The following is a 26,879-nucleotide window of genomic DNA, read 5'->3' as shown; positions in this document are numbered from 1 at the left end:
TCAAAAACACTTCTTTTTTGAAAATTGTTCATTTAAAAAAAGCAAGCAAAACCTAAGCTTCCTGGAAATTTTCCTCTCAATAGCAGGGTTACTTGGTTTTCCTAAAATTATTTTTGTTAAAAAAAAAAAATTACAAATATAAACAAATACCATATGAAATATAAAATCTGGTTTTGAAATATCAACAAATTAAAAAAAAAAAACCCACAGAAAAACCCTCAAAATATTTTTAAATGTTTCTGCTTTCTGGTAGGTCGTCCCTACAAGAAGCCAGATATACTAGTATCAAAGTCAATTTTAAGGCTGCTCTTACATACAGAACAGTATGGGAGAATTATGAAAGAAACTCATCCTCTCACTGTTATCATAACATGGCTCACAGGTAAACACAAAGTGTATAAACCATATGCTACACATTCGGATCAATTCCACTCACTAAAAAACAACTGAAGAAACACTCCTGCCATGCAAGTTATTTGACATTAAATCAATAATTAAAATAAATTTAATTTCACTTGGGATTCCACTTATCTTAGAGCAAAACAAGTAAATAAATCCTATTTGTTTTCATGTTTGTGCTTTCTTTGATCTTCAAAACACAGGGAAATCTACTGCATATTAAAGTAATTTTGTACACTCAATATCATTAATTTCTCCACAAACTATAGTCACCAAACCTCAGCCTCATTTTAGGACAACACACAGCAATGCTCAAAGGAATTACTTCTCTCCCATAGGTTATTTATGAATGTCCATTTAAAAACTGCAGAAGTGCAGGTTTTAATTTATCCATGAAATAGCTAAAATAATTTGTTATAATTTGTTATATTCTGGATTATTCCTATAGTCCAAAATACAACAAATATACTATATTTGTTACATAGTATAACAAATTCTATATGTTATAGGATTCCTATACTTCCTATACTATTCCTAAAAAATTTGTTATATTCTAGACTATTCCTGACACTTCATTAGGATCTTAAAAGGCAAAATTTGCTCTATAAGCAATCACCTACAAAGGAAAAACAAATGTTTATAATTGTCAAAACATATCTACAACTGTAGTCAAACAAGCTATCCATAAAAGCTACTGATACATAATAACCAAGAATATTTACAGCTGACTGTAAATATTAACTGACCATATAGGTTAGCTTTAAATAAGTAACTAATATGAAGATTTGGGCACATGGCATCAAATTTAACTTTATTTGTATTACAGTGCAGTTTGTAATTAACAATAGATTTGTTCAATGCTTAAATTTAAACCCCCTCTTTTTTTAGGATTAAGACTTTCTATGAAAAAATAAATGCACTTGCAGAAACACAATTTAAAGACAGATCTGTGTAATTAAATAGGATTGAGAAATTCTGCCCAGCTTCAGGCTGGATGCCTGACTAGATTTACTCCAGGGAGGCCTGGCTTTTTTGAGCTCAGAGTTTCGGGTAATTTGACTGTGGTCACGGAGGAGCTACAGTCCTCCAAATCTCCATCTGTGCCTGGACAGGAAAGCTGTCCTCAGGAGCTGGAATACAGATGTGATGTCTGGCATTAGCCAGAGCTATGGGGCTCAAACCTAATTCCTGTTTAAAGACATGGAAGTCTTAGCTGGAATCAAGCTGAGGTATTGATTCTTATTACATGTAATAGGCAAAACAAGCATCATAAGCCCCGATTAGTGCCATAAGCCTCCAAGGTGTACTTAGCACAAAGATACAACTGAAGTCTGGGAAAACTGAGAGGCAGAAGTAAAACAAAACATGAAACAAGATTACCTAAGCAAGAGGAAGTACAAAGTAGAAAGAAAAAAAAAAAAAAGACAAGGCTAAAGGCAAGAAAATGTTAAATTTCATGAAGAGTAATGTTTATGGAGTAGACAAAATCCAGAAGTCTCAAAGAAAGTACTAGAACATATAATGGATACTGACGTGAGATAATTTTTCAAGAGAATTTCTTCAGTAAGTGGGAACACAGTTCATGGTCCTTTAAACATACCTCCTCAGAGAGGATCAGAAAAAAAAAGCATTCATCAGCTTTCTTCCTGACATCAAAACCTGGTTAAAAAAGGACAGTGATCAAAAGCTCATTCCAACTACCAGACACCTAAACCAGATAACACAGCACGAGGTGCTTACAGGAGAAAAACTACCAGAGGGAGGGGGCTGGAGCACAAACTCCACACAGGATGAACTCCGCTGAGGACAAACCCCAAACAGGATGAACCCCACGCAGCACAAACCCCAAACAGGATGAACCCCACACAGGATGACTACAGGGTGAACTGCAGACACAGCACCTGGCAGGATGAAAAGCACAGAGGGCTGTGGCTGCTGCCGCTGCTGCTGCTCTGACTTTCAAACTACTGTGTCAGGGAGGAAAATTTCAATCACGGTCTTCTACAACACAAAACCAGCAGTAGGTAAATGAGCTATTAAAGGTAATGAAACTACACTTGTTGATTAAAAAGTGCTTGAATTATACTGTTCCCCAGATCTGTGCAAAGAACCAGACCTTGTATCACACTCCTGTCTTAGAATCGAAGAACTATGTTAACACAGAGAACTATGTTAGCAAGAACTGTTAACATAGAGACACACCAACTTTTCAGACACACTTGCAAAACACCAATGAAATCCTGCCGAGAACACAAAAGAACATGGAAAAGGACTTTTCTTACACCTAAAGTGAAAAGACCTGACTTAGAGAGGAAAGCATATGAACTGTGTTAGTTCCAGCCTCGAGGAGACAGTAGGAATCATTTGACCAATATTGCAGAAGTGCTCAAAAGACTGAATGATACTACATTGTATGCAGAGCAGCTGAACTTAAATTGGAATCTTAAAAATAATTTTTAAAAAACCCATAGAATTTTACTCCAAAAAGGAAAGCTACAAAGCTCAAAACACTTTTTTATGATTTCAAAAAGCTAGAGTTTGTACTAACTAATGTATAGGATGGGAGACAGGTGTTTAATCAGTTCAGCTTAAAAGCTGCAAGTAGATGGTGTATGAACAAGTCAAGTTTCTAATTCAGGAGTTAAGATTCATGACACAAGTTCCTCTGTATTTCAGTTTTTCTCATATTCCAGGAACCAAAACCGCTTCCAGTGCGCACGTTACAATAATCTATTATATGATCTAATCACATATATGTATGTGTGTATATATATATATGGACACACATATATGGACTTGGCAGTGCTGGGTTAACAGTGGCACTTGATGATCTTAGAGGAATTTTCCAGCCTAAATTATTCTGTGATTCCATCACCCTGCATATTTCTCTCCAGCATAAATGGAGAGAATAATGGTATAATTTTATCACAGGTACCAGTCTATTACAGCTCAAGCTAGAGCAACTCAGGCCTTTAGCATGCTTTGGTTTTAGGACTGCAGATCTACAGTACAACCTCTCATGTGCATCACAAACACCACTACAGAAAACACTGATACAACTACAACACCAGCTCAACAGCCTATATGCTAGCAGGACTAGCATAGAATTAGAAGCTAGAATTGAAGCAATGGCTTTCAATTCTACAGAACTGGAAGTTACTGGGAAAGGAAGCAAAAGGAAATGTATCAGCTTCCTTGAGACAACAGACTCTAAGTCCCAAAGTAAAGAATTTTCTTCCCCTCAATAAGAATAGAATGACAGGATATTTTTCAGTGTTTATTACTTAAGATCCCCCACAGAAGTCAGTGATCAATTTAGTACTGACTCCAGGACACCAGAATCTAATGCAAGACATTTTCATTTAATAAATTCCAATCAAGTATAAGATCAAAGTTCTGTCTACATACTTGGAATGCCTAATGCTGTGTTCACCACATCAGGCTACCTGACATTCAGGATGAAAACCAAGATAACCCTAAGGAAGTACTAGTCATTACCATTCCAAAAGACACAGCCAAGGATGCACTACTGAAGGATGTGTTTGAGTGGATAGCTTGGAAAGCACTGAATTTCAGAGAACCCCCTCCAAGGAGATGGAAGGAAAGGCCAGAATATTGGCAATAAACACTCAGTAGCTCTAAATAACCAAAACATTATACTAAGTGAGCACAATGAATAGTCACATATCTATTTCTCACTGATTTCAATGGGATTCAGTGTACCATATCTGATAAATTATACTGCATAGCTAGTAAAATACATACAAAAATCACATGAATATTAATGGCCATTTCTCTTTTTTAACTCATAATGCTGTAAATAGTACTTTGTATTTTATATTGATTTTAGAGCACTTTTATTATGTCCCACTAGAATCAATGAGGAGTGAAAATACAATTACTGAAAATAATTTGCATTAAGATAAATATGATTGACCTTTTAGCTTTTTTTCCATGTTTTCAACAAAACAGCCCGAGAACCAAATTTAAGTTGACATTTACTTTTAAGAATACTTGTGACATCCAGAAGCATAGGATGGACCTACAAACAGGGAAAAAATTTCTCGGGTGAATGACAAATACATGGAGAGTTCATCTGATGACTATTTTCTTACCACTTGCTTCTTGTCTGTCCCCTATCAAACTTTTTTATCTAAATCAAACACTGAAATCATCAGCAATTTTCTTACCAAAAACTGGACTACAAATTCTACAGTATATGCTTAATCTTCTAACAAAAGCCCTGACAATTATATCAAAATATCAGATAAATTAATTTTGGTCAAATTTAAAGACTTGAATAAAATAATAACACTACTTAATAAACATGTCTATGAAGAGTTGATAGATTCTGTTATTGCCAGGAATAACAAAACACACCTGAGAATAATCATAAACAAAACCAAAGTTGCTAGCTTGTCTCATTCAGGGTGATAAGAAAAACAAGAAAAAGAATATTGACAGAAAGGTAAATTACAAATAGTAAAATATATCAACACACCATTTTGTAGTTCTATCACAAACATATTAATACGAAGCAAACACTAAGTTTTTTCATGCAGGACATGAGCATATTAACTTCAGAATCAAAGACTCTCCCACTTGTCTTCCAAAATACTAATACTAACTAACTAATATAAATGTATTTTTATTGCAAAGGAAACATTTTCCTTTCAATTCTTAAAAACTTAATCATGTCTCTTCTACCTCCTGCTTTTTTAAAGCACATAAGTGCTACGGGGTGTTTTTTATAAACTAATGAGATTAGAGACTTACGTTATCACTATCTACCAGTAAAAGAGAAAATGAGTCTCACTGGACTTCAGAGCAGGAGGTTTCAAGTATTATACATCTTAACAGTGTATTTCATTTGAATGTACAGCAACAAACCGCACTGAGGTGAGAAAACAACACACAGGAAAAATAACTTAAAAAAAAAAATCACACTGAGATGATATATGAAGTATAATTGGGATTTCTGAAAGTACTGTTCTCCAACACAGGATTTAACCTTACTGAAAAGACCAAGGAGCAAGTTTCTCTGACTTTACAACAAACATTACACTATGCTCTACTTTAGCAGTGGTGTCTCAAAATTAATTTGAGGTAAACACAGCTACAATGTAACTAAAAGCTGATTTATATTGTCATCATTGGGCTTCAAAGCACAAACCATTTCTTTTGTTAACCAAATCCAACATATATCACAATTTCACTACAGGTGAACTACAAATCCCATCTGTATCCCACTCCACTCACTCACTTTTACTGCAAATAAGAAGATGGACCATTCTCAAAGACAAATCTGGACTGGCACAACTGATGAATCTTTCCATAAGCCTTACCTACGAGAGAATATTGAATCTGGTGTCCCCTTGCTCATATCTTCAAAAGTGGTGATTTCACAGATGCCACTGGATTAAATACCAAAGAATGCACGCTACTTTTGCAGTTAAATATGCTGCACAAGGTAAATAAAGATTAACATCACCGAATCATTTCACAAAAAAGTACAAGTCACCTACTTGGAAAATACAGGTTGTGAGCCCTGTGTATAGTTTTCCAAGGATTATGATGCTTCACCTGGTGCCAGACCTAAACAGTTTAGTTGTGCAACTTTGTAGGACAATTTTATAACTCAAAAGTGGAAACAACTGTGGTGGGTTGACCCTGGCTGGACACCAAGTGCACACCAAAGTTGCTCCATCATTCCCCTCCTCAGCAGAACAGGGAAGAGAAAATAGAACAAAAGGCTCCTGGGCTGAGGTAAAGACAGGGAGAGATTGAGCACCAATTACCTTCTCGGGCAAAAAAGTCTCGACTTGGGGAAATTAGCCTAATTTGCTGTCAATCAAATCAGAGCAGGATAATGGGAAATAAAGCTAAATCTTAAAACACCCTCACTCATCCCTGCTTCCCAGGTTAACTTTATTCAGGATCTTCTCTACCTCCTCTTCCCCAGTGGCACAGGAACTGTAACACCTCATGATGTGGAGCCTGAATTTTCTTGGCTGGGGGCACCCACTCTGACACCTGAGGCACATCCAGACACAGAGAGATTCACTGGAAGGGCTGGGGTTTTAATCTAAAGATTCCAAAATAGGACTAGCTAGCTTGGTTCTATTTTACACTAAGTGCATTTCATACTTGTAAAATATTATATAGGAGTGTTCAAGTGGGCAGATATTGTGAAGTGTCAAAAAATGGCTTCAAACTAACATCTTTCTGAGCCATTAGTACAGACAGCAGGAAACAGTACAGAAGTGAACCACTTTGTTCACCATTGCAAATAATATTACCAAAAGGAGAGAATAAATTTAGAGATGGCATGGAGCTGCTCTCTCAATAAGGAACAAGATTAACAGTTCAGTTCCAGAAATACTTTGCTATTTGAATTTCTCTTTCAGTCTCAGCTACAGAACAAAACCCAAAGTCATTTACAATGTAATAATATTTACAAACAGGATTTATATTTAAAATAGTAAATCTCCTAAAAAAAAAAAAAGCACACAAAAGTGTACAAAAGCACTGTAGTTTTGTACTTATAAACAGTTTCTGTACCCATATCTCCAGTTGCAAGTCATGTGACAAATCCTTCAATCTCATCAGCCAAATGTTTTGTTTGTCTTCCTAGGCTTTTTAATACATACAAGAGCTTTTCTTCATTTCCTCAGATTTAGAACAACGTATTTAAAAGGCCTTCAGGACTCACATTAACATCTAACCAGCAGCAAAATATGTCACTTTATTTTATCCCTCTTAGCTCACTGTTTACAAAGTTCCATTAACTGAAAGATAGCACCAGTTCACAAAGATAAATCAAGAAGAAAGCTCAGTGGTTCATGCAAGAAATCTTGCCCTTTAGGGAACTGCTGGGACTTCAGCTCAGTGCTAATTTTGAGAAGGAGAAGACAAAGATTCAGTGTCACTCATCACAGAACCACAGAATTGTTAAGGTTGGAAAAGACCCATAAGGGTCCAGCCATTAACCCAGCACAGTCATCTTCAACACTGAACCATGACCCACACTCACATGTGTTTTGAACACTTCCAGGGGTGGTGACCCCACCACCTCCCCAGACAGTTTGTTCCAATGCTTGACCACCCTTTCAGCAAAGAAATTTATTACCTGGAAGAAGAGACTCACTGTCACCTGTCTACAACCTTCTTTCAGAAGCAGTAGTGTCCATCAAGCCTCCTCTTCTCCAGAATTAACAACTCAGCTCCCTCAGCCACCCTAGACTGCAGCCTCACACTCTTTTTCCTAATCTGTAAGAACCTGACAGAGTTGGCCTGACCCTTGCCCTTCCTGTCTTCAAATTTTATTGATCTATAGACTGCAACAGTTCACATCAGAATCAGAAAATGCCTTTGTACCAGCATGGGAGAGGTGATCAGCAGCTGATGCTCAACATCCTGCAGTCTGTACAAACAGCACCAGCAGCCTCTGCTAATAACAATTGATTGGGCTGCAGACCTGGGCACTAGTCCTGCTTCCACTGATTTCCAGGGGAGAATTCCACAGAGGTTTAGCAGAAGCAAGGCTGGGTTCTTTGAATGATGATATTTCATTCATAGCATTTCCTGACCTTGTGTGTCTCTCGCAAGCTCTGCAAAAAGCATGGGGGAATGGATCCAGTTACCCAGGGTTATGCTTTTGTTCTCCCATGAAATACAAAGGGGGAAAAGTTATAAGAATGTCTGTCAAAATAAGAGTGTTAGGAGATACACAACAAGAAGTGATGGATTATAATAAAGAAAAAAAAAGTTATTTCAGTCTGCTTTGCCTGACAGATTCTCAACATCACTTGATGGATGATTTGCCAGGGTTCACCATTTGTGTGTCGTGTATCCACCTTAAGCTGTATCACTGTGGAATACGTGCATCTCAGTGTCTAATCAGAATGGCCTGGTCTGAACAATCTCACTTCAAAAAGGGCATACAGCAGCTTCTATTGCAGGTTTGTTATCCCTGATAACATGATTCACTACTTGCAGTTCTCTTCTCAAATTTTCCTAGTTTAAATGAGAAGAACAGAACTGTGTTATCTTTATTTTCACCTTTCGGAAGGGAAGAGAAAAATATTTATTCCTAATCCATAGAAAGCAAAGAAAACAGAGGTCATTTAATCTTTAGCTGCATAATGTTAAGCCTGAAAGAAGACCTCAATTTTTTTCAAAGGTCATACTTTATAAATCCTGTATTTCCATACCCAGTTGCTCATATCTCACTACTGGTATACATAAAATAATTGAAACCTTTTGTATCTGCACTCTTGTATTTATAATTTCTGTACTTGTTCTGTAGACTTTGCAAATTTTAGGTAAAGAAAACTGAGGACTTTGTAAAGACCAAGCACACAGTGGATGCTCTTATTGTCTAGAAAATTTAAAGAGACCCACTGTTTTAATTTACTAGATCAGACAAAGTCACAACCCAAGTGATTCTGTCACAACTCAGTGTCCGAGGTAACTCTGGATCAGCATTCCTGGAGAGGTTAAGGACTCAGTTGGCAGCTTAAACACTACTTCTACCTTTGTGCTTAAAGATGATCTTAACAGGTAAATGGCAGGATTCTTTGCTCCTCTTCCCAAACTACTCTTGTTTCATAGTATGACAGTCTTCATACTCCAAATCTATCAGTCAGTTACTCGCTACATTTATATTCAAATATCTTTTAAATCATTCTATTTGTTGGTCATCTTCTGGAGCCAGGAAAGGATTTTATTTTTGCTTTAAACTAAAATAAGATGGGACTATTTGAATATACAAAAAAAGTCTGATATGTGTTATCATGATTCTTTTCCCCATCAATGACATTCACATATTTTATTTTTAAACATAACATATTTTTGATTAAATGTTATATAATAAATACCAAATGCATGATATAATACCATATAAAATACACACCAAATATTTCAAAGCATAAGAAATTAATGCAAAATAAGTAGTTGTTGCCAGTATGATTAATAGACTGTTTCCCTAAGGACCTGAGGGTGCCTATTTAATGCTGTTCAGCGCCTGTGTGTGCATGCCCCATTTAAGTTTATTAGAGCCCAAAACACTGATGTGCTGCCCTGCTGTGCACATCAACTCTTATGCCTAAAGAGTTAACCAGCCCTAAGCCACCAGAGCTATTGCAAAGTGGAACACCATGTGTATGTGGCTCAATATGCTCTAAAAATCAAGGCATGACTCCAAGTGCCCGAGTACTAATTTAGAATGAGATGTCAGTGTGTCAGACACAGCTGATGACACTTTGATGGAAGCCAGAACCTGAAGTGTGGTCTACAAAAGCCTCCTTCAGCCACCACCCAAATCTGCATTTAAGGAACTGCGCTGTGTGTCTGCCAGGTAAATCTGGCAACCTGGCAGGACATCCAACACTGCCACCCACAATGAAGTTGGAGGAGTTACACAGCTCCATAAAATATATCAGGAAGTTATTTGGAAATCTCCTAAGAGTTGTGAGCTCCAACTCAAAAGATGTGCTTTAACAGTTCCTGGAGCAGGAACCCAAATGCTCTACACACCATTTCCAAGATATGCAACTGAAACCCACAATTTGTGCTCTCTTTTGTTACCTGTTACCTGGACTGAACCATCCCCCACCATGGCTCTGTAAAAGCAGAAGGGCTGGACTGAAAGCACACTTCAGTGTTTTTCTGATGGGTGGCTCTGCACGGCAGAGCAGGTATCTCAAACCCATCTCAGGTGCATCACTCTCCCAATCCACTGTATACAACTTCAGTGCTACATAGAATGAGGTCTGAAATTTTACCTCCAAGCCACGCATGAAAGTCGGGTATCTCAAAGTGATTGCTTGTGTGCTGGTCCCAAGGCTGAATCCCCTCAGTTTTCAATAGTCCAGAGCTTCCCAAACACATACATAAAGTCCTCTTCAGACACTCAAGATCAAAACTAAGGTATGAACTTCTTTGTTCCATTATCCTCCTATGTCTCAAGGAATTAATACTCCTGTACTTTATGGCAGGAGTCTCCATGTAATGTTTCTAATGGCACTTGGAGATCCTCAGAAGCAAGGTGATAGATACATAAGCAGAAAGCATCATTATTTAATGATTTGAGGGAAAGACTCTCTTGTTTCAGAAAAATGGGAAGGTTATCTGTCCATAAAATGCAAAAACAGCCACTTGAAACTATACTTGAAGGAATATGTTAAAAAATTGTATTTGTTGGGGACTTCTTTTCCTATTACTGAAAAAAAATACAGCCTGATTAGAAAAAGCACAATTTAGGCACCTATCATACTCGAAAGCTTCTTTGCAGTATATTTTACCTACTGCTTCAACAATCTGTATCACTTCACTGATGAATATTTGTACAAATTGCACTGGTTGGCTATTATCATATAATTATTAAAAAATTCCTCTTCACAAATTTTAGCAAGAATTTATTTACAATAAATTAATACGATATTAATTAAGTGGTATAGACATTCACAGTAAAACACAAACCTCTGGTTCCTTCCAACCAGTTTTGTACCCTTTTAGAGCTAAAATGTTAACGTCAATCTTTCACAATAAATTTAACTTTGCCCCCCAGCTTCACCTTCTTCTTCATACAGTTTTGTTTCAAGTGTTGTCATGTCTAAATATGCTGCCATTATAGAACATTTCTTCTTTTGTGACTTAATGTTGTAATTTGTAAGGAAAATGTATGAATAATTACTGATGTAACAATAAAGCATGGACATACTGCAGATAATTCTGAATTTTTAACTAGGAAATGTAGGTTCACAAGAGTATCCTCCGTCCTCCTTTCAATGAGCTGTCACCCTGTGCATATCTTACTTTCATGAATCTAATATTTTGAACACTGCCAACTTTGTCTTCATATTTCACAATCACAAACATAAAGCAAATATGATGCTGCTAAGTAAGAGCTTGAAATACAATCTTCTTATAGAAATATGTATATCTAAACCAGCTTCCCATTTTATTGATTGCTCTGTGCAAAAACATGAAAGCATAAATACTAGGAGTTGATTTGTTTTAATTTCTTTGCACTTAGCCATGGCTTCAGCCTAAAGAAGGATCTAACCAGTCTGACAGTAAAAGATTAACAGTCCTGCCAGACCAACAGGCTTGACAAAGGAGCTTAACTTAATCCTTAAGGCAGTATAAGATGTCTTATGTGTATTACTGCATAGGAGCACAACTTTAATAAACACAGTGTAATGTAATTTTCAGTAGTTTTACTGATGTCAAGTACGGGATATGAAGCAAAATATAATTTGACAGATCTATTTGTTTTCCAAGGGTAACTATTTTTTAGAGATTAATTCTGTTTTGAATTTCAGTCTCAGTGCTTTGCAAGGACTGGTATACAAAAAAGCATTAAAAAAAAAAAAAAGAGAAGGAGACAAGCAGATGCAACCTCATCATTCACAATCATGAGGGACTCAATTTCTGCTAAACTGGCTTACACACTGCTCTGCTATAGCTCGTTTTACCTCTGATCTCAGTCACAAGGTTTTCATCCACTTGCTGTGAACAATGCACTTAATTTTAAGAAGTTTTGAGAACTTAAATAACTGTTAGGTCCTTGAACTTAGTATAACATGGATGAGATCACCTCTTGCACCTTCAAGAAGAATTAATCTTTTTTTTAATTTGCTATAGACCATGAAAATTAACCAATATACCCGAAAGTTCAAATGTTAGGACATTAATTTTCATGTTAAAACGATTTTTTTTCACATTATGCACTACAAATATGCTATGTCATCTTCATAACACACTGAAAAATATACCTAGAAAGTGGCATAATTAAAAAATACCATTTCTGAGAACGATTAATAAAGTTGATGCATCACATCATCAATCAATTTATTCTGTATGTGTCTGTCTGAGAGCACTGATCGAAGCACAGTGGCTCAGTCTCTATTTAGCATACACTCTGCTTCCAGGCGCTCCTAGTGCAGCTGCCTCACTGTGCTCCCCAGCAATACAAAACCTCCAAGACAGGTCTGCAGGTCCTGTGAGGTGCCTCAAATCTCAATTTGAGCTGAAGATACATGCTATCACAGTTTATATGGCTGTCTGCGTATGGGATATATTGCCCTTCCATCCTAGCAGCACTGACAGCACTGAAAGACTGAGAGCCACCCCCACCTTTTACTGAAGCCCAGGATGCTGCACACCCAGTGTCTCTCATGAGAGCAGGAACATGATCCCTACACTTACAGGTGGGTAACAAGCTGTGCCAGTTTCAAATCAGCACAGCTGGGAGTAAAAGGTGATTCTAAAGCCTCATTTCACTTTCCATCTCAGAATGTCCACAGGCATAATTAAAGATACCCTGAAAGCTGTTTTGTATTACATAAACTGCTACAGATCAAAAGGGTTCACTGTGCTGGAAGAAATCAGACACATTAATACCAAAGATACCCTCCTGGCCCTGATATCCCTCCTCCACATGTACCAGCTGCACAAAGTACCTCAATTATGCCCTTAAACCATCAGGGACACATCAACACTACCCCTGAGAAAGAATATTCAGCATATCTGTAACTAGGTTCATTGCTTCTTTGCACTGCTACTGAGACATAAAGCAGATACAGCAAAAGTGAAAAATGCAGCTCTAGTTTTGATTCTACTTGTAAAAACCAGAGCTTTTGGCTATTCATAAAAATTAAATCAAAATTAAATCCATTAATATGATAATTACACATGGAAAGAGTAACATTAAGGCTCAAAGGCAAACCAGTCTCTTGTTAGTGAAGACATTACTAAATATCCAATCAGCAACAACTCTTCACTGACCAAAATTGAGATACAGCTGTCAATATTTCCAAAGCAACATTTGCATAGTAAGAATATCAGAAAAGACAAATAAAAACACAAACATTACAAATTAAATAACCTGTCCATACAGAAACAGCCATGTTACAAGCAAAAAACACATAGCTTCATGATCAAACATGATTTTGTAAAGCAAAGAAATTAAAATATTTTCTTCAGCAAGTATCTGCCGTGAAAAAGCAGATTTGTTCTAAGTGGTGACTCAGATACTCTGTCAACCAAATTTAGTGTCTCATTTCAAACTTTGAAAACCTGATCCACAACATCATCTATCATATTAGGCTGCAGTACAAGAAAATAATTATGAAAAACAGTCTTTTTTGTTAAGTGTACTAAACATGTGGCAAACTAATGACCAAAACTTAAGTGACAAGAGTACTCTGAGTTATATTCTCCAGTCATATAAGGCAGAAAATTCCTGGCAGTGTGGCAGAGGCTGAAAATGCTCCTCTGGAGCAGAGTTAGGAAGCCATTAGGACATGGACCAGCAGCTTTTTCTGGGAGATGCAGGCAAATACTGACCATGCTCCACACAGGCAGCCACATGCCAGTGCTGCCCAGGAGTCGAGTGCAGCACTCACAGAAGCTCCATGTGAAAGCTACAAAACCACACCAATATGCTGAGCCCAGGACAATAAACCCTGCCTTTCAGTCAAGCTTATTAGTTCTGGCTTAGCAACAGGCAAACTGCAGTGCGTCTGCTGCCAGAGCAGAGCCTGTGCATCTCCAACCAGCTCAAAGGGAGGGCAGAGTGTGCTCTGTCTGCTGGCAAAATCCCATCCTGACATATGCTTTGACATCATGTCAGCTGGCACTGGGCAAACCCTCACTGAAGGGCTGGGTATTATGTACAGTCCCATTCACGGCCGAGGGAGTTCTCATGGATAATGTGAGCAATATTCTAACAAAGTGTCTCATTCTTCCTCGGGCTCATGAATCACTATCAAAAACAGAAAGAAATCTGGAGTGGTGTTACAAAGAGAATACGTTAGGAGGTGAAAAAATGGAAATATGACTTTGTTATAGGCATTTTATTTGTAAAATGTGTTTGAGATAGTTATCAATAATATCAACAATTACCATTTTTTGGACTATAAACTCTAAGAAAGAAATTACCTAAGTAAACAAGAAGAGTTTTATCATATATATATATATATATATATTTTTTTTTTTTTTTTTTTTTTTTTTTTTTTTTTAAACAGGAGCTCACCTGCAATTATCCAGGCACAGGCAGATGAGCTGAGCAAGGAAAGGCAGTGCTAACTCTGCAATGCTTCAGCAGCTGCATTCAGAACACTGGCTGTATTTTGAGGTTTTCTGTTTCTATTTTAGAGTCAACCAATATGCTGAGATGTGTAAAACTAACCCTTTTACAGTAGCATTAGGACTAAAACAGACAGCAATCAAATTTAGGGGCACATGTGACATTATTTTAATCTCCGTGGATGAAATGAGGCCAAGTGTCAGAAGGACTGATCCAAAGATGTCACACTGAAAGCTGGAGGAAAGTAGGGAAGGGATAGCACAGGTTGTACAACAGCACATACTCTGTGAGCCTCTGAGCTCTGCACTAAGACTGAGGATAAAGCTGGGAAAGCACTGCTTCCATGTATTTGGCCATAAGGACCATGGACAAGTCTTGGAAAACACGTTTTCTAAACATGTCTCTGCTGTGGCCAAAGGTTCAGTCACTTCAAATATAAGGCGTACATAATTTGGTATTTGCTAGAATACCAAATGCAATTTCAGTCCTTGGCACTGCCCTTGAGAACTGTCCAGATGCGTTGTTGGTTATCTTTACCACTTCCCCAGGTACTCCATGTAGCTTCCACCTATCTTGACCTCCAAATGCTACAGAAAGCACAGTGCAGAGCCAGCCCAGCTCCAGAAGAAACATGGCTGCCAAAGACCAGGATTTACTTGCTCGGATACAGCGTGACTATTCTGGTTTCAAGCTAACAAGGCTGTCTCAAACTACACCAGGCAGACTTACTGACCCAGCCACTGCCAGCCTTGGAATCTCTGCCTCATTTCTTCAGCCCACAGCCACGTGCTACCTTCCTGTCTGCTGTGTCAACTATAGCTGTTTAAATATACTCTTAGATTATTACATCCCTCACCTCATTAAATTTGGTGTGTACTATACATGAAACATAGTAGAGCTGAAGCAGAAAAATTGTATCCTATGACAAGAGGGATTGAACTGAAAGAGAACAGGTGGATATTAGGAGAAACTTCACTATAAGTGTGGTGAGGCCTGGCACAGGCTGCCCAGACAAGCTGTGGCTGCCCCATCCCCGGAAGTATTCAAGGCCAGGTGCTACAAGGCTTGGAACACCCTGGTCTAGTGGGAAGTGTCCCTGCCCATTGTGGGGTGAGGAGTGAAACAAAATAGTCTTTAAGGTCCCTTCCAAGCCAAACCATGGTAAGGTTCTAGGATTCTGTAGTTATGTGCTTCCTCAGATGCTGTTTTCTACAACCACAAGTGTGAAGCTCATTGAAATGGAACAGAAGTGTCTATCCATAGAGAACAGTAATGCAGGCAAGAAAGTTTAGAATAGAATGAGCCAAGCTGTAACTCATGTCACTGCCTGCAAAACACAGCCTGGTATCTCAAGCTGGGAGAAAAGGTCTTAACTTCATGCAGGCAAACTGGTAAGCAGCCCATACATGGTGATGAACACAGTCTCTAGAACCCTGTTTCTCAGCCAGCCATTTCTTAAACATAACAAGAGTTCCTTTAACTTTCCTGTGCACAAGGCTTGGTACAGACATACATTTGCACAAATTTGCACTGTGGAATTTTTCTTTTCTTTAGAGCTAGCTCTTAGACTGATGCTCTGCTGTTATTACATCTGCTTTTATGACCTGCTATAGCTGTGGGCAACATGTATTTTAACACTACAAAATTTACAGAGTATTTTGTTTCTGCAATATTAACATCATGCCAATACCTGAGGATGCTAATAACACACTAAATTCAAATATATTATTTGCTAAACAAAAATGCATATTCCAAATATACTGAATGTTTATTGAGAAACATTTTCCTCTTCCAGGTTATTTCTAACTAAGCCATCCATTCTGTAATGGAAATTTTTTACAGCTGCAATGAATTCCTAACATGTTGTATTTAACAAGACACACATTTATATATTCTTGTTCTGTGTTATTTACAATAGTCCGTATTATTAAATCTGAATTAAGAAAACCTGATCTATGCTGCCTGTATACCATATAAACTCATTACTGTTCCCTTATCTTGGACAATGAACACTTTGTATTACACTGTCATTGTGAAAAAATACTCTACTAATCTATTAAATGTATCAGTTTTCCCTCTCTGTGTTTTAAAATAACCCAATCTTCTTCTGAAGTTCTCTCACAAAGTTTCAGTAAGGATTCATTATTCACTCCTGTATGTAATAAACACACTGTGCTTCTCTTCTTCCTGTGTCACTCTGAACACAGCCCGGACACAAAGTGTTACCAGATTTGCCAAACCCAGTTCAAATGTGCTGGATTCTCTATAGCAATGTGTATGTCTTCCTCAGGGCCAGCTCTGTCTTTCATATGGACTATCAAGGGACACCTCAGAGCTCCACTTCACCAGCTGTACTTTGCACTTCTGTTGCAAACAGACGCTCTGAAGGCAGGAAGTTTCAGCCTTGACTAGATTCCTCTCTGCTTATGTGACTCCTATTTTTAACTGCATTTGGCTAGTTTTGGATTGACAATAGAGAACAATTAACAGCACTTTTTGAACTGAAAATACTTGCTTTTCCAGCTGACAGCAAACTTTAGCAGTTAACCCGGTCTTAGCATTTCAGGTTTTAACTCTTAGAGAAAGAGTGATGACTAATGGAGATTGCGTAGGGATGAGGTGAAACAGAGTGAGGTTAAATACCATGATGTTTCACCTCACCTTCAAAGTAGCTTTTGTGCTGTCACATCTGCTTATATCAGCACCAAACGACTGCTGATTTGATCATAATTGCCCTAATTAGAAGTTCAATTAATGCACTGAGTTCTTCCTATCAGTGCCACCTCAGCACCAAGGACGTGCACATGGAGCGTTACTGAGCAATACAGGTTACAGTGGTAAGGAAGGTCACTGGGAAAAGGAAACTGCCTGCAATCTACTGCTTTGAGGATATCACATAGTTAGGATGACACTCAATATCCACTTATGCCCCAGGACAAGCAGAAAGGGAGAATTTAAGGAACTCTATTGAGAGATATCCATCAGCTGTGAGCAAAAATTACATTTCCTGTCATTGAAAATCTCATTTAGTTCAGACTTGCTTCCACCAAGGATTAAGAACCTTCAAAAGAACACTTTGTCTTCACAGGAAGATGAAAATAGCCTAGAATGCTCACAGTGAAAGATCATGTGAAAAAAAAGTCCACAATATAGCAACTTCAAATGGTTATCAAATATAATATACTTCAGCACATACTAAAAATAAAAATGTGGTCATTGAAATTAATGCTGAAAGTGAAGAGAAAAAAAATGGCGGGGTTTTGCATGAGAGCTGAACAAATTTCACCAGTAGACAAAGTATCACCAACTCCCTGCCTGAAAGTATTCTGCAAATCCCCTGAATTAAGAATTTTGTATGTTCACAAAAGAAGACAGGGAAGCAGATGAGGGAAACAGATAGCACCCACATATTAAAATATTACGTGTATGATATTCATAAAACCAAAAAGAGCGTATTTACTCATTCTTCACCTTTCACAAATCAGGATAATTTGTGAAAAATTCATATAATCTCAAATCAGTCAAAAAAAAAAAAAAAAAAAGAAGTGCAAAAATGAATGTCTTCATGCTTCTGCAGTTTTTCTTCTACAAGCAAAAAAAGAAAAAAAAAAGGGCAAAAAAACCCCCCAAAAATCCACCAAACACACACTGTCTTGGTCAGTTGCAAAAATAAGATAACATATCATGACCAATATATGGTGTCAGATATTGCGGTGAGATGTGACTTTTTTAAAATGTGAGAAAATTAAAACACAATTCTGCATCAACTGTCAACCTGACTACCTACTATTTATGTTTTTACTGAAATAAATCATCAGTATCTTGTGAAACGGTCTCTGAAATAAATTTTTGCTTCAGTTTCTATGAAAGAATAAGGCTATATCACATAATGTCACAAATTACATAGGGCAAGATCTTCACCCAGCATAAAGTCCAAAACCTTCTCTTGTTTTCAGTATTACAACAATGACTGTCACTCCTTTATCTTCCCAATCACCAGGAAATTATCAGAACATGGCTAGTTTGTGGTTGGGTAGTTTTTTATCCATCACGCTACATTAACGAACATTTGCAACATCACGCACTAGATGCATACCAAGCATCTTCCCGTTTTCAGGGACATTTCAATATTTAATAGCAATATTATATTTAATAGTGCCCTTTTGGGATGATTTTTAAGCAACAGATGCTGACCTCTGCCTGGACTCTCTCACCCTGCTACTTAGATTTCATCTTTAATAGCACATGTTTCAGAAAGAATTAGGCAATAGCGTTAACCGTAAAACATTACTTTCTTATTATCCTAGCTAACACCTCTCTCAAGTACACACTGAAGTCAGAATTCCACAAAAAATGTGTGCAAATACAGAATACAGCCATTCTCATAAAATAAATATATAAACTGCACAGCACCTGATACCTACATGTAAATATTTTAAAATATTTCAAGATATTCGAAGTAGAAGCAGTGCCATGCTAGAACTGCTGGTTCCTTGCAGACATGCCAAGTAACCTGGAAAACAGGAAAATGTACTATAATTTGCTGTCATTGCTGTGGGCTCAGTATTGCCCTGTGTGAGCAGCTAGTGCACACAGAAACTACTAAAAATTTTAGACAAGGATCATCAAAATGAAGGTAAGCCTGAAAAAGCACACTACTGCAGTAGCTCAAAAGTAAGAAATTGTAAAGCACAGGACAGTCATTATTTAAAAGCTGTGTAAATCTGGAACAACAATTGTCTCTGCTCCCTGTGTGTGGATATTCAGTTATATTTCCTGACTGTCATGGTATTTTTTTTTTTTATGATGACAACTTTATAAGGATTTAAATAAACCTACAGCTTATCAGTGGTAAGTAACTGTGGTACCTAAAAATAGAAGAAGGCCGAGAAGCCAAGAGAGCACTGAGCAAAGGGCATTTTGGACTCCTACCTTGCCTAGGTTTCTGACAGAGGGAAGTGTCCCCAACAAGGTTATTCTAGAATAAAGTCTCCCCCTTGTGGATCTCTCACATAATAAAAACTCCATCAAATCCTTAATTGTATAATAAAGTTTGTATTCCTTCCTTTGCAGGTGAGAATTTCAGGGGCAAATAGGAACATGTAATGAAATCATGGTATGTGGTTTACATAACTCTGTGGGCTTGATCCCACCTCAGGCAAGACAAGCTGTTTTGCTGTAAGATACATTATGGTTCTGTGATAAATTCATGAAAAAAACAATAAAACCTTCAAAATTATTTGATTCCATCTCATCTCCATATTCAGTTATGAAGGCTGGTTTAGTGAAGACATCCAAAACTATCCAGCCACAAACTGCCAATGGTTTAGTAAGGTAAAAATTAAAATTACAAACTCATTTGACTTAATAATTACTAAAAATAATATAAAACAGGGCAAGATTCCCACCTGATTTTAAGTGCACAAAGTTTACCATCCCAAAAAAAGTAGTTTCACCCAAGAGCAACATCTTGCAACTCAGAGATTAAGGAGCTATAGCAGCACTATTTGCAGAATGACTCTCCCTCAAACACTTCATTAACTACACTATTCTCTAATCTGCATTAATTTAGAGGGATCATCAAGATTTCTTTGCATATGATAATTCACATTATCATAAATTAAGAAATCATTGTGATCACTTAAATTATCATGTTGATCTCAATTCCCTCTTAAGGTATTTAAAAGTATTTCTAATAAATCATACATTTTGACTGCAGGATTGATTTTAATTTTTTTTTATTTTCTAAGAAACAAAATCCTTGATGGTTTGAAGTATTATTCAATTACATACATGACAAACTCATATTTTATTTGCAGCACCAACTGTTGAGTCAATACTGCGTAAAAAGCCTTTTAACTATCCAGAGACACATTCTCACATTCATTTCAGAATCGTAATATAATGGTTAAATATTTATTTCTTGCAAGTTCTGGAATAGTGCTAGGTTTCCTACTTTCATTAACATTCTCTTATTTGTATGCAGTAATCGCTTTAAAAATATTAGCATTGTAATTTCTTGCTAGCACTATGATAAATCAACAGAAAGGCTTATCCCCATGCCTCCCCACAGAAGAGCATAATTCTGCTTCCCTCAACGCCAGTGACAAAACCTCTTTAATTTCAGGATAACACCCACAGAATTCATGAAAGATGTCAGTTTGACAGTGTAGGACTCTTGTCCTTTATAACCACAGAGCAGATGCAGTAGCTAAGCAGTGCTACACTCAAAGCGCCTCTGTAGGAGCCAACAGCTCCTCAAAGTAGAAGCCACCACTTCTTCCCTTTGTTTCAGTCCTTGACCTCTCAATAACAACTATCAGCAAACCATATTTCCTGTTCAAAATGTGACTTTTTTTAGGACATAACATCTAGCTATTGGGAACAAAAAGAGATACTATTTATTCATTTCAAACATCCATCAACAATGTCTGTCAACTGCTGTTACTCTGGGACATGCAGAGGTGAAATGACAAGGACCCACTTGCATCTCTGAATCCAGAGCATTTCTGATTTGTTTTTGTTCCAAGAATTCAGCTCAACAAAAATTAAGTATGCACTGCTAAACTGTGAAAGGCTACTAAAGCTAAGTACAGGGGTTCTGATCTCTGATGCTTGACTCATGGAAAAATGGGCTTGCAGGAACTATGAAAGCAAAGACTAGAAACTCCTGCAAAAAACCTCTTCAGCCTAGTAAAAAAAAAAAAAGACATATTTTATTGTATTCTCAGAGACTGCCTGCTTATCTTGACAGTATGGATGAGGAACTACAATTCTTACTGAATATAAAATAAAAGGAGAAAAATAATTGGTAATTATAATATTGCAGGCTATATTTCAAAATCATTGTTACTTAGTACTAAGTGCCCAGATTTTCTGGCAAATAGTCTCCATACATGATCATCCGGCACTACTAAATGAGCTGTATTGCTAGTAGTGACAGACATTTGTAATACATGATATTTCACAATGAGGACAATTGTTAAATTTTATCCCTGAAGAGAAATATCTTACTACCACATACTTACACAGCTCATGTGTCAATACTCACACTGTGATTATGGATTACTAACTTCAGTACCTGGCAGACAGCTCCTACATATATGTACATGCTTACTCTCATTAAATCCACCAGAATGGGTACAACACCAAGAACATGAAAGGAGATTTTCCTCTTAAAGCAAATTATGGGATCCAGAAACAAGCACAAATGATCCAGACAGTCTACTGCTACCCGTCATTCATGCATGAACACCTACCAAGGATGATTTTTGTATAATGGTCACTCAGCTACAGGTCATTCAACCTGACAGATAATTCCAAGATTCTATATGGGAAATTAAGGAAGCCATACTGTGAAAAATCTACCATTCATTGTCATTTCACACCATCACCTCTGTACTATCAAAATAACATGTACCATTGCTGATTTCACTCTTGCCTTACCTTAGCAAGCCTGTTGTCCTCAGACAACAGATACTTTTCATCTCCTTCCAGACCTCCCCATCTCTTCAAATATGTCCTTTTCACAGCTACAGAATTTTACCTTGCTCTCTTCCTGCAGCTCTCTTCACATTCCTTGAAACTTCCCCAATTCCCTCATTTCACTTGCTATTCAAGCTGTCTTCTCTGCAGTTTCCAATGTCCCATCCAAACCACAGGTTCTCTGAATATGTCTCACCATTCCTCAGTTCTTGCTATCTCTCTCCCTATTCTCTCACCATCACCAATCCTGCATCCTTCTTTTTCCAAACCACGAATTACTGTGATTTTTTGCATTCTCTATTTTTTATTATGGTTGAAACCTATGTATTCTAGGATTGTAGATCCGTGACAAGTACATGGACTACCAAATTAAATTACAAAAATAAATACATTATTAAGAGACAAAGCCCCTTTCTCCCCAGTCCCCTTATGGTAATGCAGTGTCCTCACTGCTCTGTATACCACAGGGGCACAGCTCTCTGCATGATCTCATGTGCATTAAATTCAGACAAAGCAAGCAGGGAACACAGCAGGGATAGCACAATATTCTTTCTGACCCACAAAAGTTAGGTGGAAAAGTTATTAAACCTTCAGGAGATTATTACTGTGAGGCATGAGCTGTGTGAAATGAAATTCAGAAATAGAGTATCTGTGAGGTTTGGGCCCTATTACAATATATTAAAAAACCAAAGGATCATCTTTCTCCAAAACACAAGGAAACATTAAAATTACCCTGGAAAATAACAGAACAGTGATTTTAAGTATGACCTGTTAATGAGGGGTATTCGTGAGTCTGGAAAAACCAGTGTGAGGTATTATCAGAATCAGAAGGCTACTCACACATGTATCCCAAAAAGCCCACAGATGTCTTTTCAATTACTGCTGATTATAAAAACCATGCGCACATCTATCTACACCTATCATACAGTCATGTTCAAGAAAAACAAAAGACTTACAACAGTACATATCAGACAGTAGGAAGCCCATGGCCAAACTTGCTTTTTCTATAGGCATTACATCTGAGAATTTCCAGGAGAACCATGTAAGAAAGCAAATAAAGCCTACAAGGCACCATCATGTGCTATTTTTCTGTGCTAAGAGCCCTACAGATAACTCTTGCATAGAAAGTTAAGCCAGAAGGAACAATAAAAACCTCTGTATATCAAAGTCACTAGTACCTTCACACAGTACCTCCAAACTGAGCCCAGTAAGTTGTCTGACACCATATCTTTCAGAAGGTTGTCAGTCTGGATGTGAAAACATAAGAAAGTTGTGAATCCTCATTCCTCTTGTTTATTTTTTAAAGTAAATTTTTACTGCAAGATGTGTGTGCACTAAACAATATCTGGGGTTTTGGAAGAGGAAGATCTTGGAATTTCCAAGTGAAAGCAACAAACCAAACACCAAACAAAAAGCAGAGGAATCTGCCTTCTAAGAAAACTACTGAAGCCTGAATATCTCTTTGGCATAGATGTGCCACCTTGCTCACTTTATGTCACTACATCTGTCCTGTGAGCCATCAAAGCTTAGTCTGCCTATCTCTGGTAAACAAGTATTATAGTCTGACAATACAGCCTGGTAATTCCTCTGTCAAGGGGAGGGACATCATTTTGTTCAGCATTAAAGAAGGCCCCAAATTTCTCGAATGGAAACCATGGGTGACAACTTCTGCTTCCCAGAGGGGGATGAAAAGGTCATTTGTGCAGGAGACTTTTTACTTTTTTCCTTTGACAAAATGAGCTAAGAATAAACACCTACCTATTGACTTTGCCCTCCAGTAAATAAACCTCATTCTTTAACCCTTACTAATATCATCATAAACATACACTTGTACTGTATCTAGAGCATACAACATTAGAAACACTTCATCTTTCCCTCTCCCTTCTACTGTGCAAGGGAGAAGAGAAGCAGCACTGCATAAATACCCAACCGCGGGCTGGAGCCCGGCTCCTGACCCCGGTAATTCCTGCTCTTGGACCAGGCGCGACGGGACCCGGAGGCCGCTTAAGCCAACCCCGACAGCGAGGCAGGCAGGTCACGTCGATCCCGCCGAGAGGAACCGGGCACCTCACGGGGGCAGGAGGGAGAGCTCGGCAGGTTCGGGGACGGTGGCCCCCGAGGGAGGCCGGAGCAGCACGGGGTCCCGGCGGCCCCGGCGGCCGGGAAGGAGGGGCGGTCCCGCGGCCGGCGGCTCACCTTGTGCTCCAGGACGCTGATGTAGCCCTCCAGGAGGCCGGCCCCGACGGGCACAACTGGGTGGCGCTGGCCGCGTTCCGGCGGGCGGCTGGGCACCGCCGCCACCTGCTGCTGCCGCCGCGGCGGCTCCGGGTGGCCCCCGCCGATGCCGATGCCGCCGTACATGAGCAACAAGCTGGTGCACATGGTGGTGAGCGCCAGGCAGACGGCCAGCCCGTGGCGCTGCGGGGGGCACAGAGAGAGCCGGCTCAGCGGGCTCCCCCCGCCGCGGGGCCCGGCGGGGCGCGCCGCTTCCCCGCGGCGCACCCGCAAGTTTCACCCACCAGACACCCGGCAGAAGTGCGAGCAGAGAACTGGGGAAGCCCCTCCGTTCTCCTTCTGCTCCCTCGCCAGCCCGCTCCCATGCCTCCCTCCTTCTCCTCCAGCCCTGCTTCCTCGCCTCTTCTCCCCTCCGTGCGCCAGGCTACCCGGCGCCTCTCATTCCCGTGCCGCCGTCCCCCTTTGGGCATCTCATTCGTGCATTCTAACGAGTGTTGGGGACTCTAGCGCTTCCCCCCGCCCAGATACCTCCAGCCTCGTCCTTTAAGCAGATCGGTTTTCTGTACGCTCCTGAAAACGCACACACACACAAAACCCCCAAACCACGAGCAACACGAATAAAAGAAAGCAGGCGGAAAGTTCTTGGCCACCGCCACCAAGGTTTGGTCGCCTTCGCGCGATGCCGGAGAAGCCGCGGGGATGCAACCCGGGGAAGGCTGGAGCGTGTGCGGAGTGCCCGGGGCAGCTCCGCTCAGCGCCGCTCCCCTGCTCTCCTCCCCGCCGCCGGAGCCGGGATGAGCCGTGCCAACAATGCACTTACCATCAGGGTCTTCATTTTGTGCGCCTCCCGGCCGCCAGTCCTCCCGCTCCCCGCTAGGCTCGGCATGGCGGGGAAGCCGCAGACATGGCTCGGCCAGGGAAGCGCCGCCGTGGCGGGGATTAGGGGGGAATTACACTCGGCCGGACCCTCAGAGCCTGCCAGAGCCGGGTCCTCGGCTGCCCCGCCTGCCTCCGCCTCCGCCTCCGCCTCCTGCTGCCGGCGCAGCGGCGACTTCAGGGCAGGTGGAAGTTAACTTCTGCCTCCCGCTCGGGCGCTGCTCCGCTGGCGAGCCCGCGGCGCAGGGGGGCGGCAGCGGCGGGATCGTCGCGGGCACCGGGCGGGTACCGGGCGGGCGGCGCCCCTCCGGCCCCAAGCGAGCAGGAGCAGGGGCAAGAGATCCTTCTTTCTCTCCCTCCTTCCCTCCCTCTGCCCAGGCCTCTGTCCTGGTTGTGGTACCGGGGCACGACCTTCACATTACATTATTTGTATTCTTCCCTAGCGGAAAATTTCTCGTTCTCCCACCGCTACCTGGCTCTCCTGGAGCTGGCAGCGATCAGGCAATACTTTAAATTCACGTCAGTAAAAAAATCGACGCCCTCAACTGCTTGTGCGGCGCTGACAATGCCCCCTCACACAATCTTGCCTAAGCTCTAACAACCGGTTTCAAACCCTTTTGACAGAAGCTTTCTTCATCTTATAAATGAAATCTCACAGACTTGCTCCCCATGCCATCTCTCTGGTTTCTGAAGGAGGACATTTTCCCACTCTCACAAACAGCCTTCTAAAGTTTTTATTCTTTCTTTGTGTTAATAGTATACAGAGTTCAGTTGTGAAAACTTTATCAGACCCCAGATTACAAATATCTTTTGCTGTGGGAATTCCACGTTTATAAATGTGCCTCTTCTATACAAGCCATTTTTAGGGTTGATCTCTTACGAAGTTACTAGACTGACAGCATTAAAAAAAAAAAAAATCTATCTCCTAATCATGAAGCTATTTCACTTGAAACTACTCGTCGAAATAGTAGCTCTAATATATGGCTTCACATCTAACCTACAGCTATGTGGTATTAAAAATTATATTAAGGAGAAAACTATCAACAGGGTAACTCAACCATGGTCACAATTGCACGTTTCTCAAGGCTGGAATTGTCATTGAAATCAATTTTTTATCTTTGTTAATTCATTGGAGGACTAACAGTGAAACAAATGCCATCTCTAGCATGGGCACAGCATGCTGCAATTAGTGCCTTTTAAGAAAGGAAAAAGAAACATGAAGGTGTGGTTCACCAGGGGATAACGCAGTAAACGCGCTTTATCACTCCACGGAAGACGCCAGTTACACACTCGCTGTTTATGCGGTTTGTAGGGCTGGTTTCAACAGTACCAGTTGTTCAGACAAACAGAGCAATGTAAGAAGAATCTTATCAGGTCTTGGTAATTCTTTATTACGTGGTTGCACTTGACACTCAAATTAGTGAAACAAAGGGCCAACTTGATGAATCATTGAAAGCAAATTATCTGTGGCTCTCCAAGGCTTCCTATAAGAGACTACAGAAGGCAGCTCATGCATTTTACAGTGCTGTTTCTCAACTACCAGCAAGCAGGTTGCTGGTGACTGACCTTTCTGAGTCTTTCATATATATTTTGCAGTGCCAAAGTGAAGCATCATTTTTATGATTTAGGCTCCTGGCTGTATGTTAGACATCTGTTACACAGTATGTCTGACCAAATTCATTAAACTTACGGGTTTTGGTAGAATAGGCTGATTTAAAAATCTACTGATAAAGGAGACAAACTAAATTTTCTAATTTAATGCTTGACTTGAATAATGTCCAGCTTTCTG

The 26,879-nt window shown here is 39.5% G+C and overlaps 1 protein-coding gene across 1 annotated transcript in view; it reads right to left on the bottom strand.

The window, feature by feature from the left end:
• ST6GALNAC5 (ST6 N-acetylgalactosaminide alpha-2,6-sialyltransferase 5) overlaps positions 1 to 25,115 on the bottom strand; it is a 68,803-nt gene extending 43,688 nt beyond the window's left edge. The window contains exons 1-2 of the mRNA XM_059854047.1: positions 25,035 to 25,115; positions 24,176 to 24,397 (exon numbers count right to left, since the gene is read on the bottom strand). Of these exons, the coding sequence (XP_059710030.1) occupies positions 24,176 to 24,397; positions 25,035 to 25,100 (288 nt within the window). The 5' untranslated portion in view covers positions 25,101 to 25,115. The remainder of the gene's footprint in view (positions 1 to 24,175; positions 24,398 to 25,034) is intronic.
• Between the last annotated feature and the right edge of the window lie 1,764 nt (positions 25,116 to 26,879).

This window comes from Haemorhous mexicanus, chromosome 9, assembly GCF_027477595.1.
Source record: "Haemorhous mexicanus isolate bHaeMex1 chromosome 9, bHaeMex1.pri, whole genome shotgun sequence".
In the NCBI taxonomy this organism is placed as follows: domain Eukaryota; kingdom Metazoa; phylum Chordata; class Aves; order Passeriformes; family Fringillidae; genus Haemorhous; species Haemorhous mexicanus.
The sequence above is the reverse complement of the archived record's forward strand: the minus strand, read 5'-3'. Positions and strand labels throughout refer to the sequence as shown.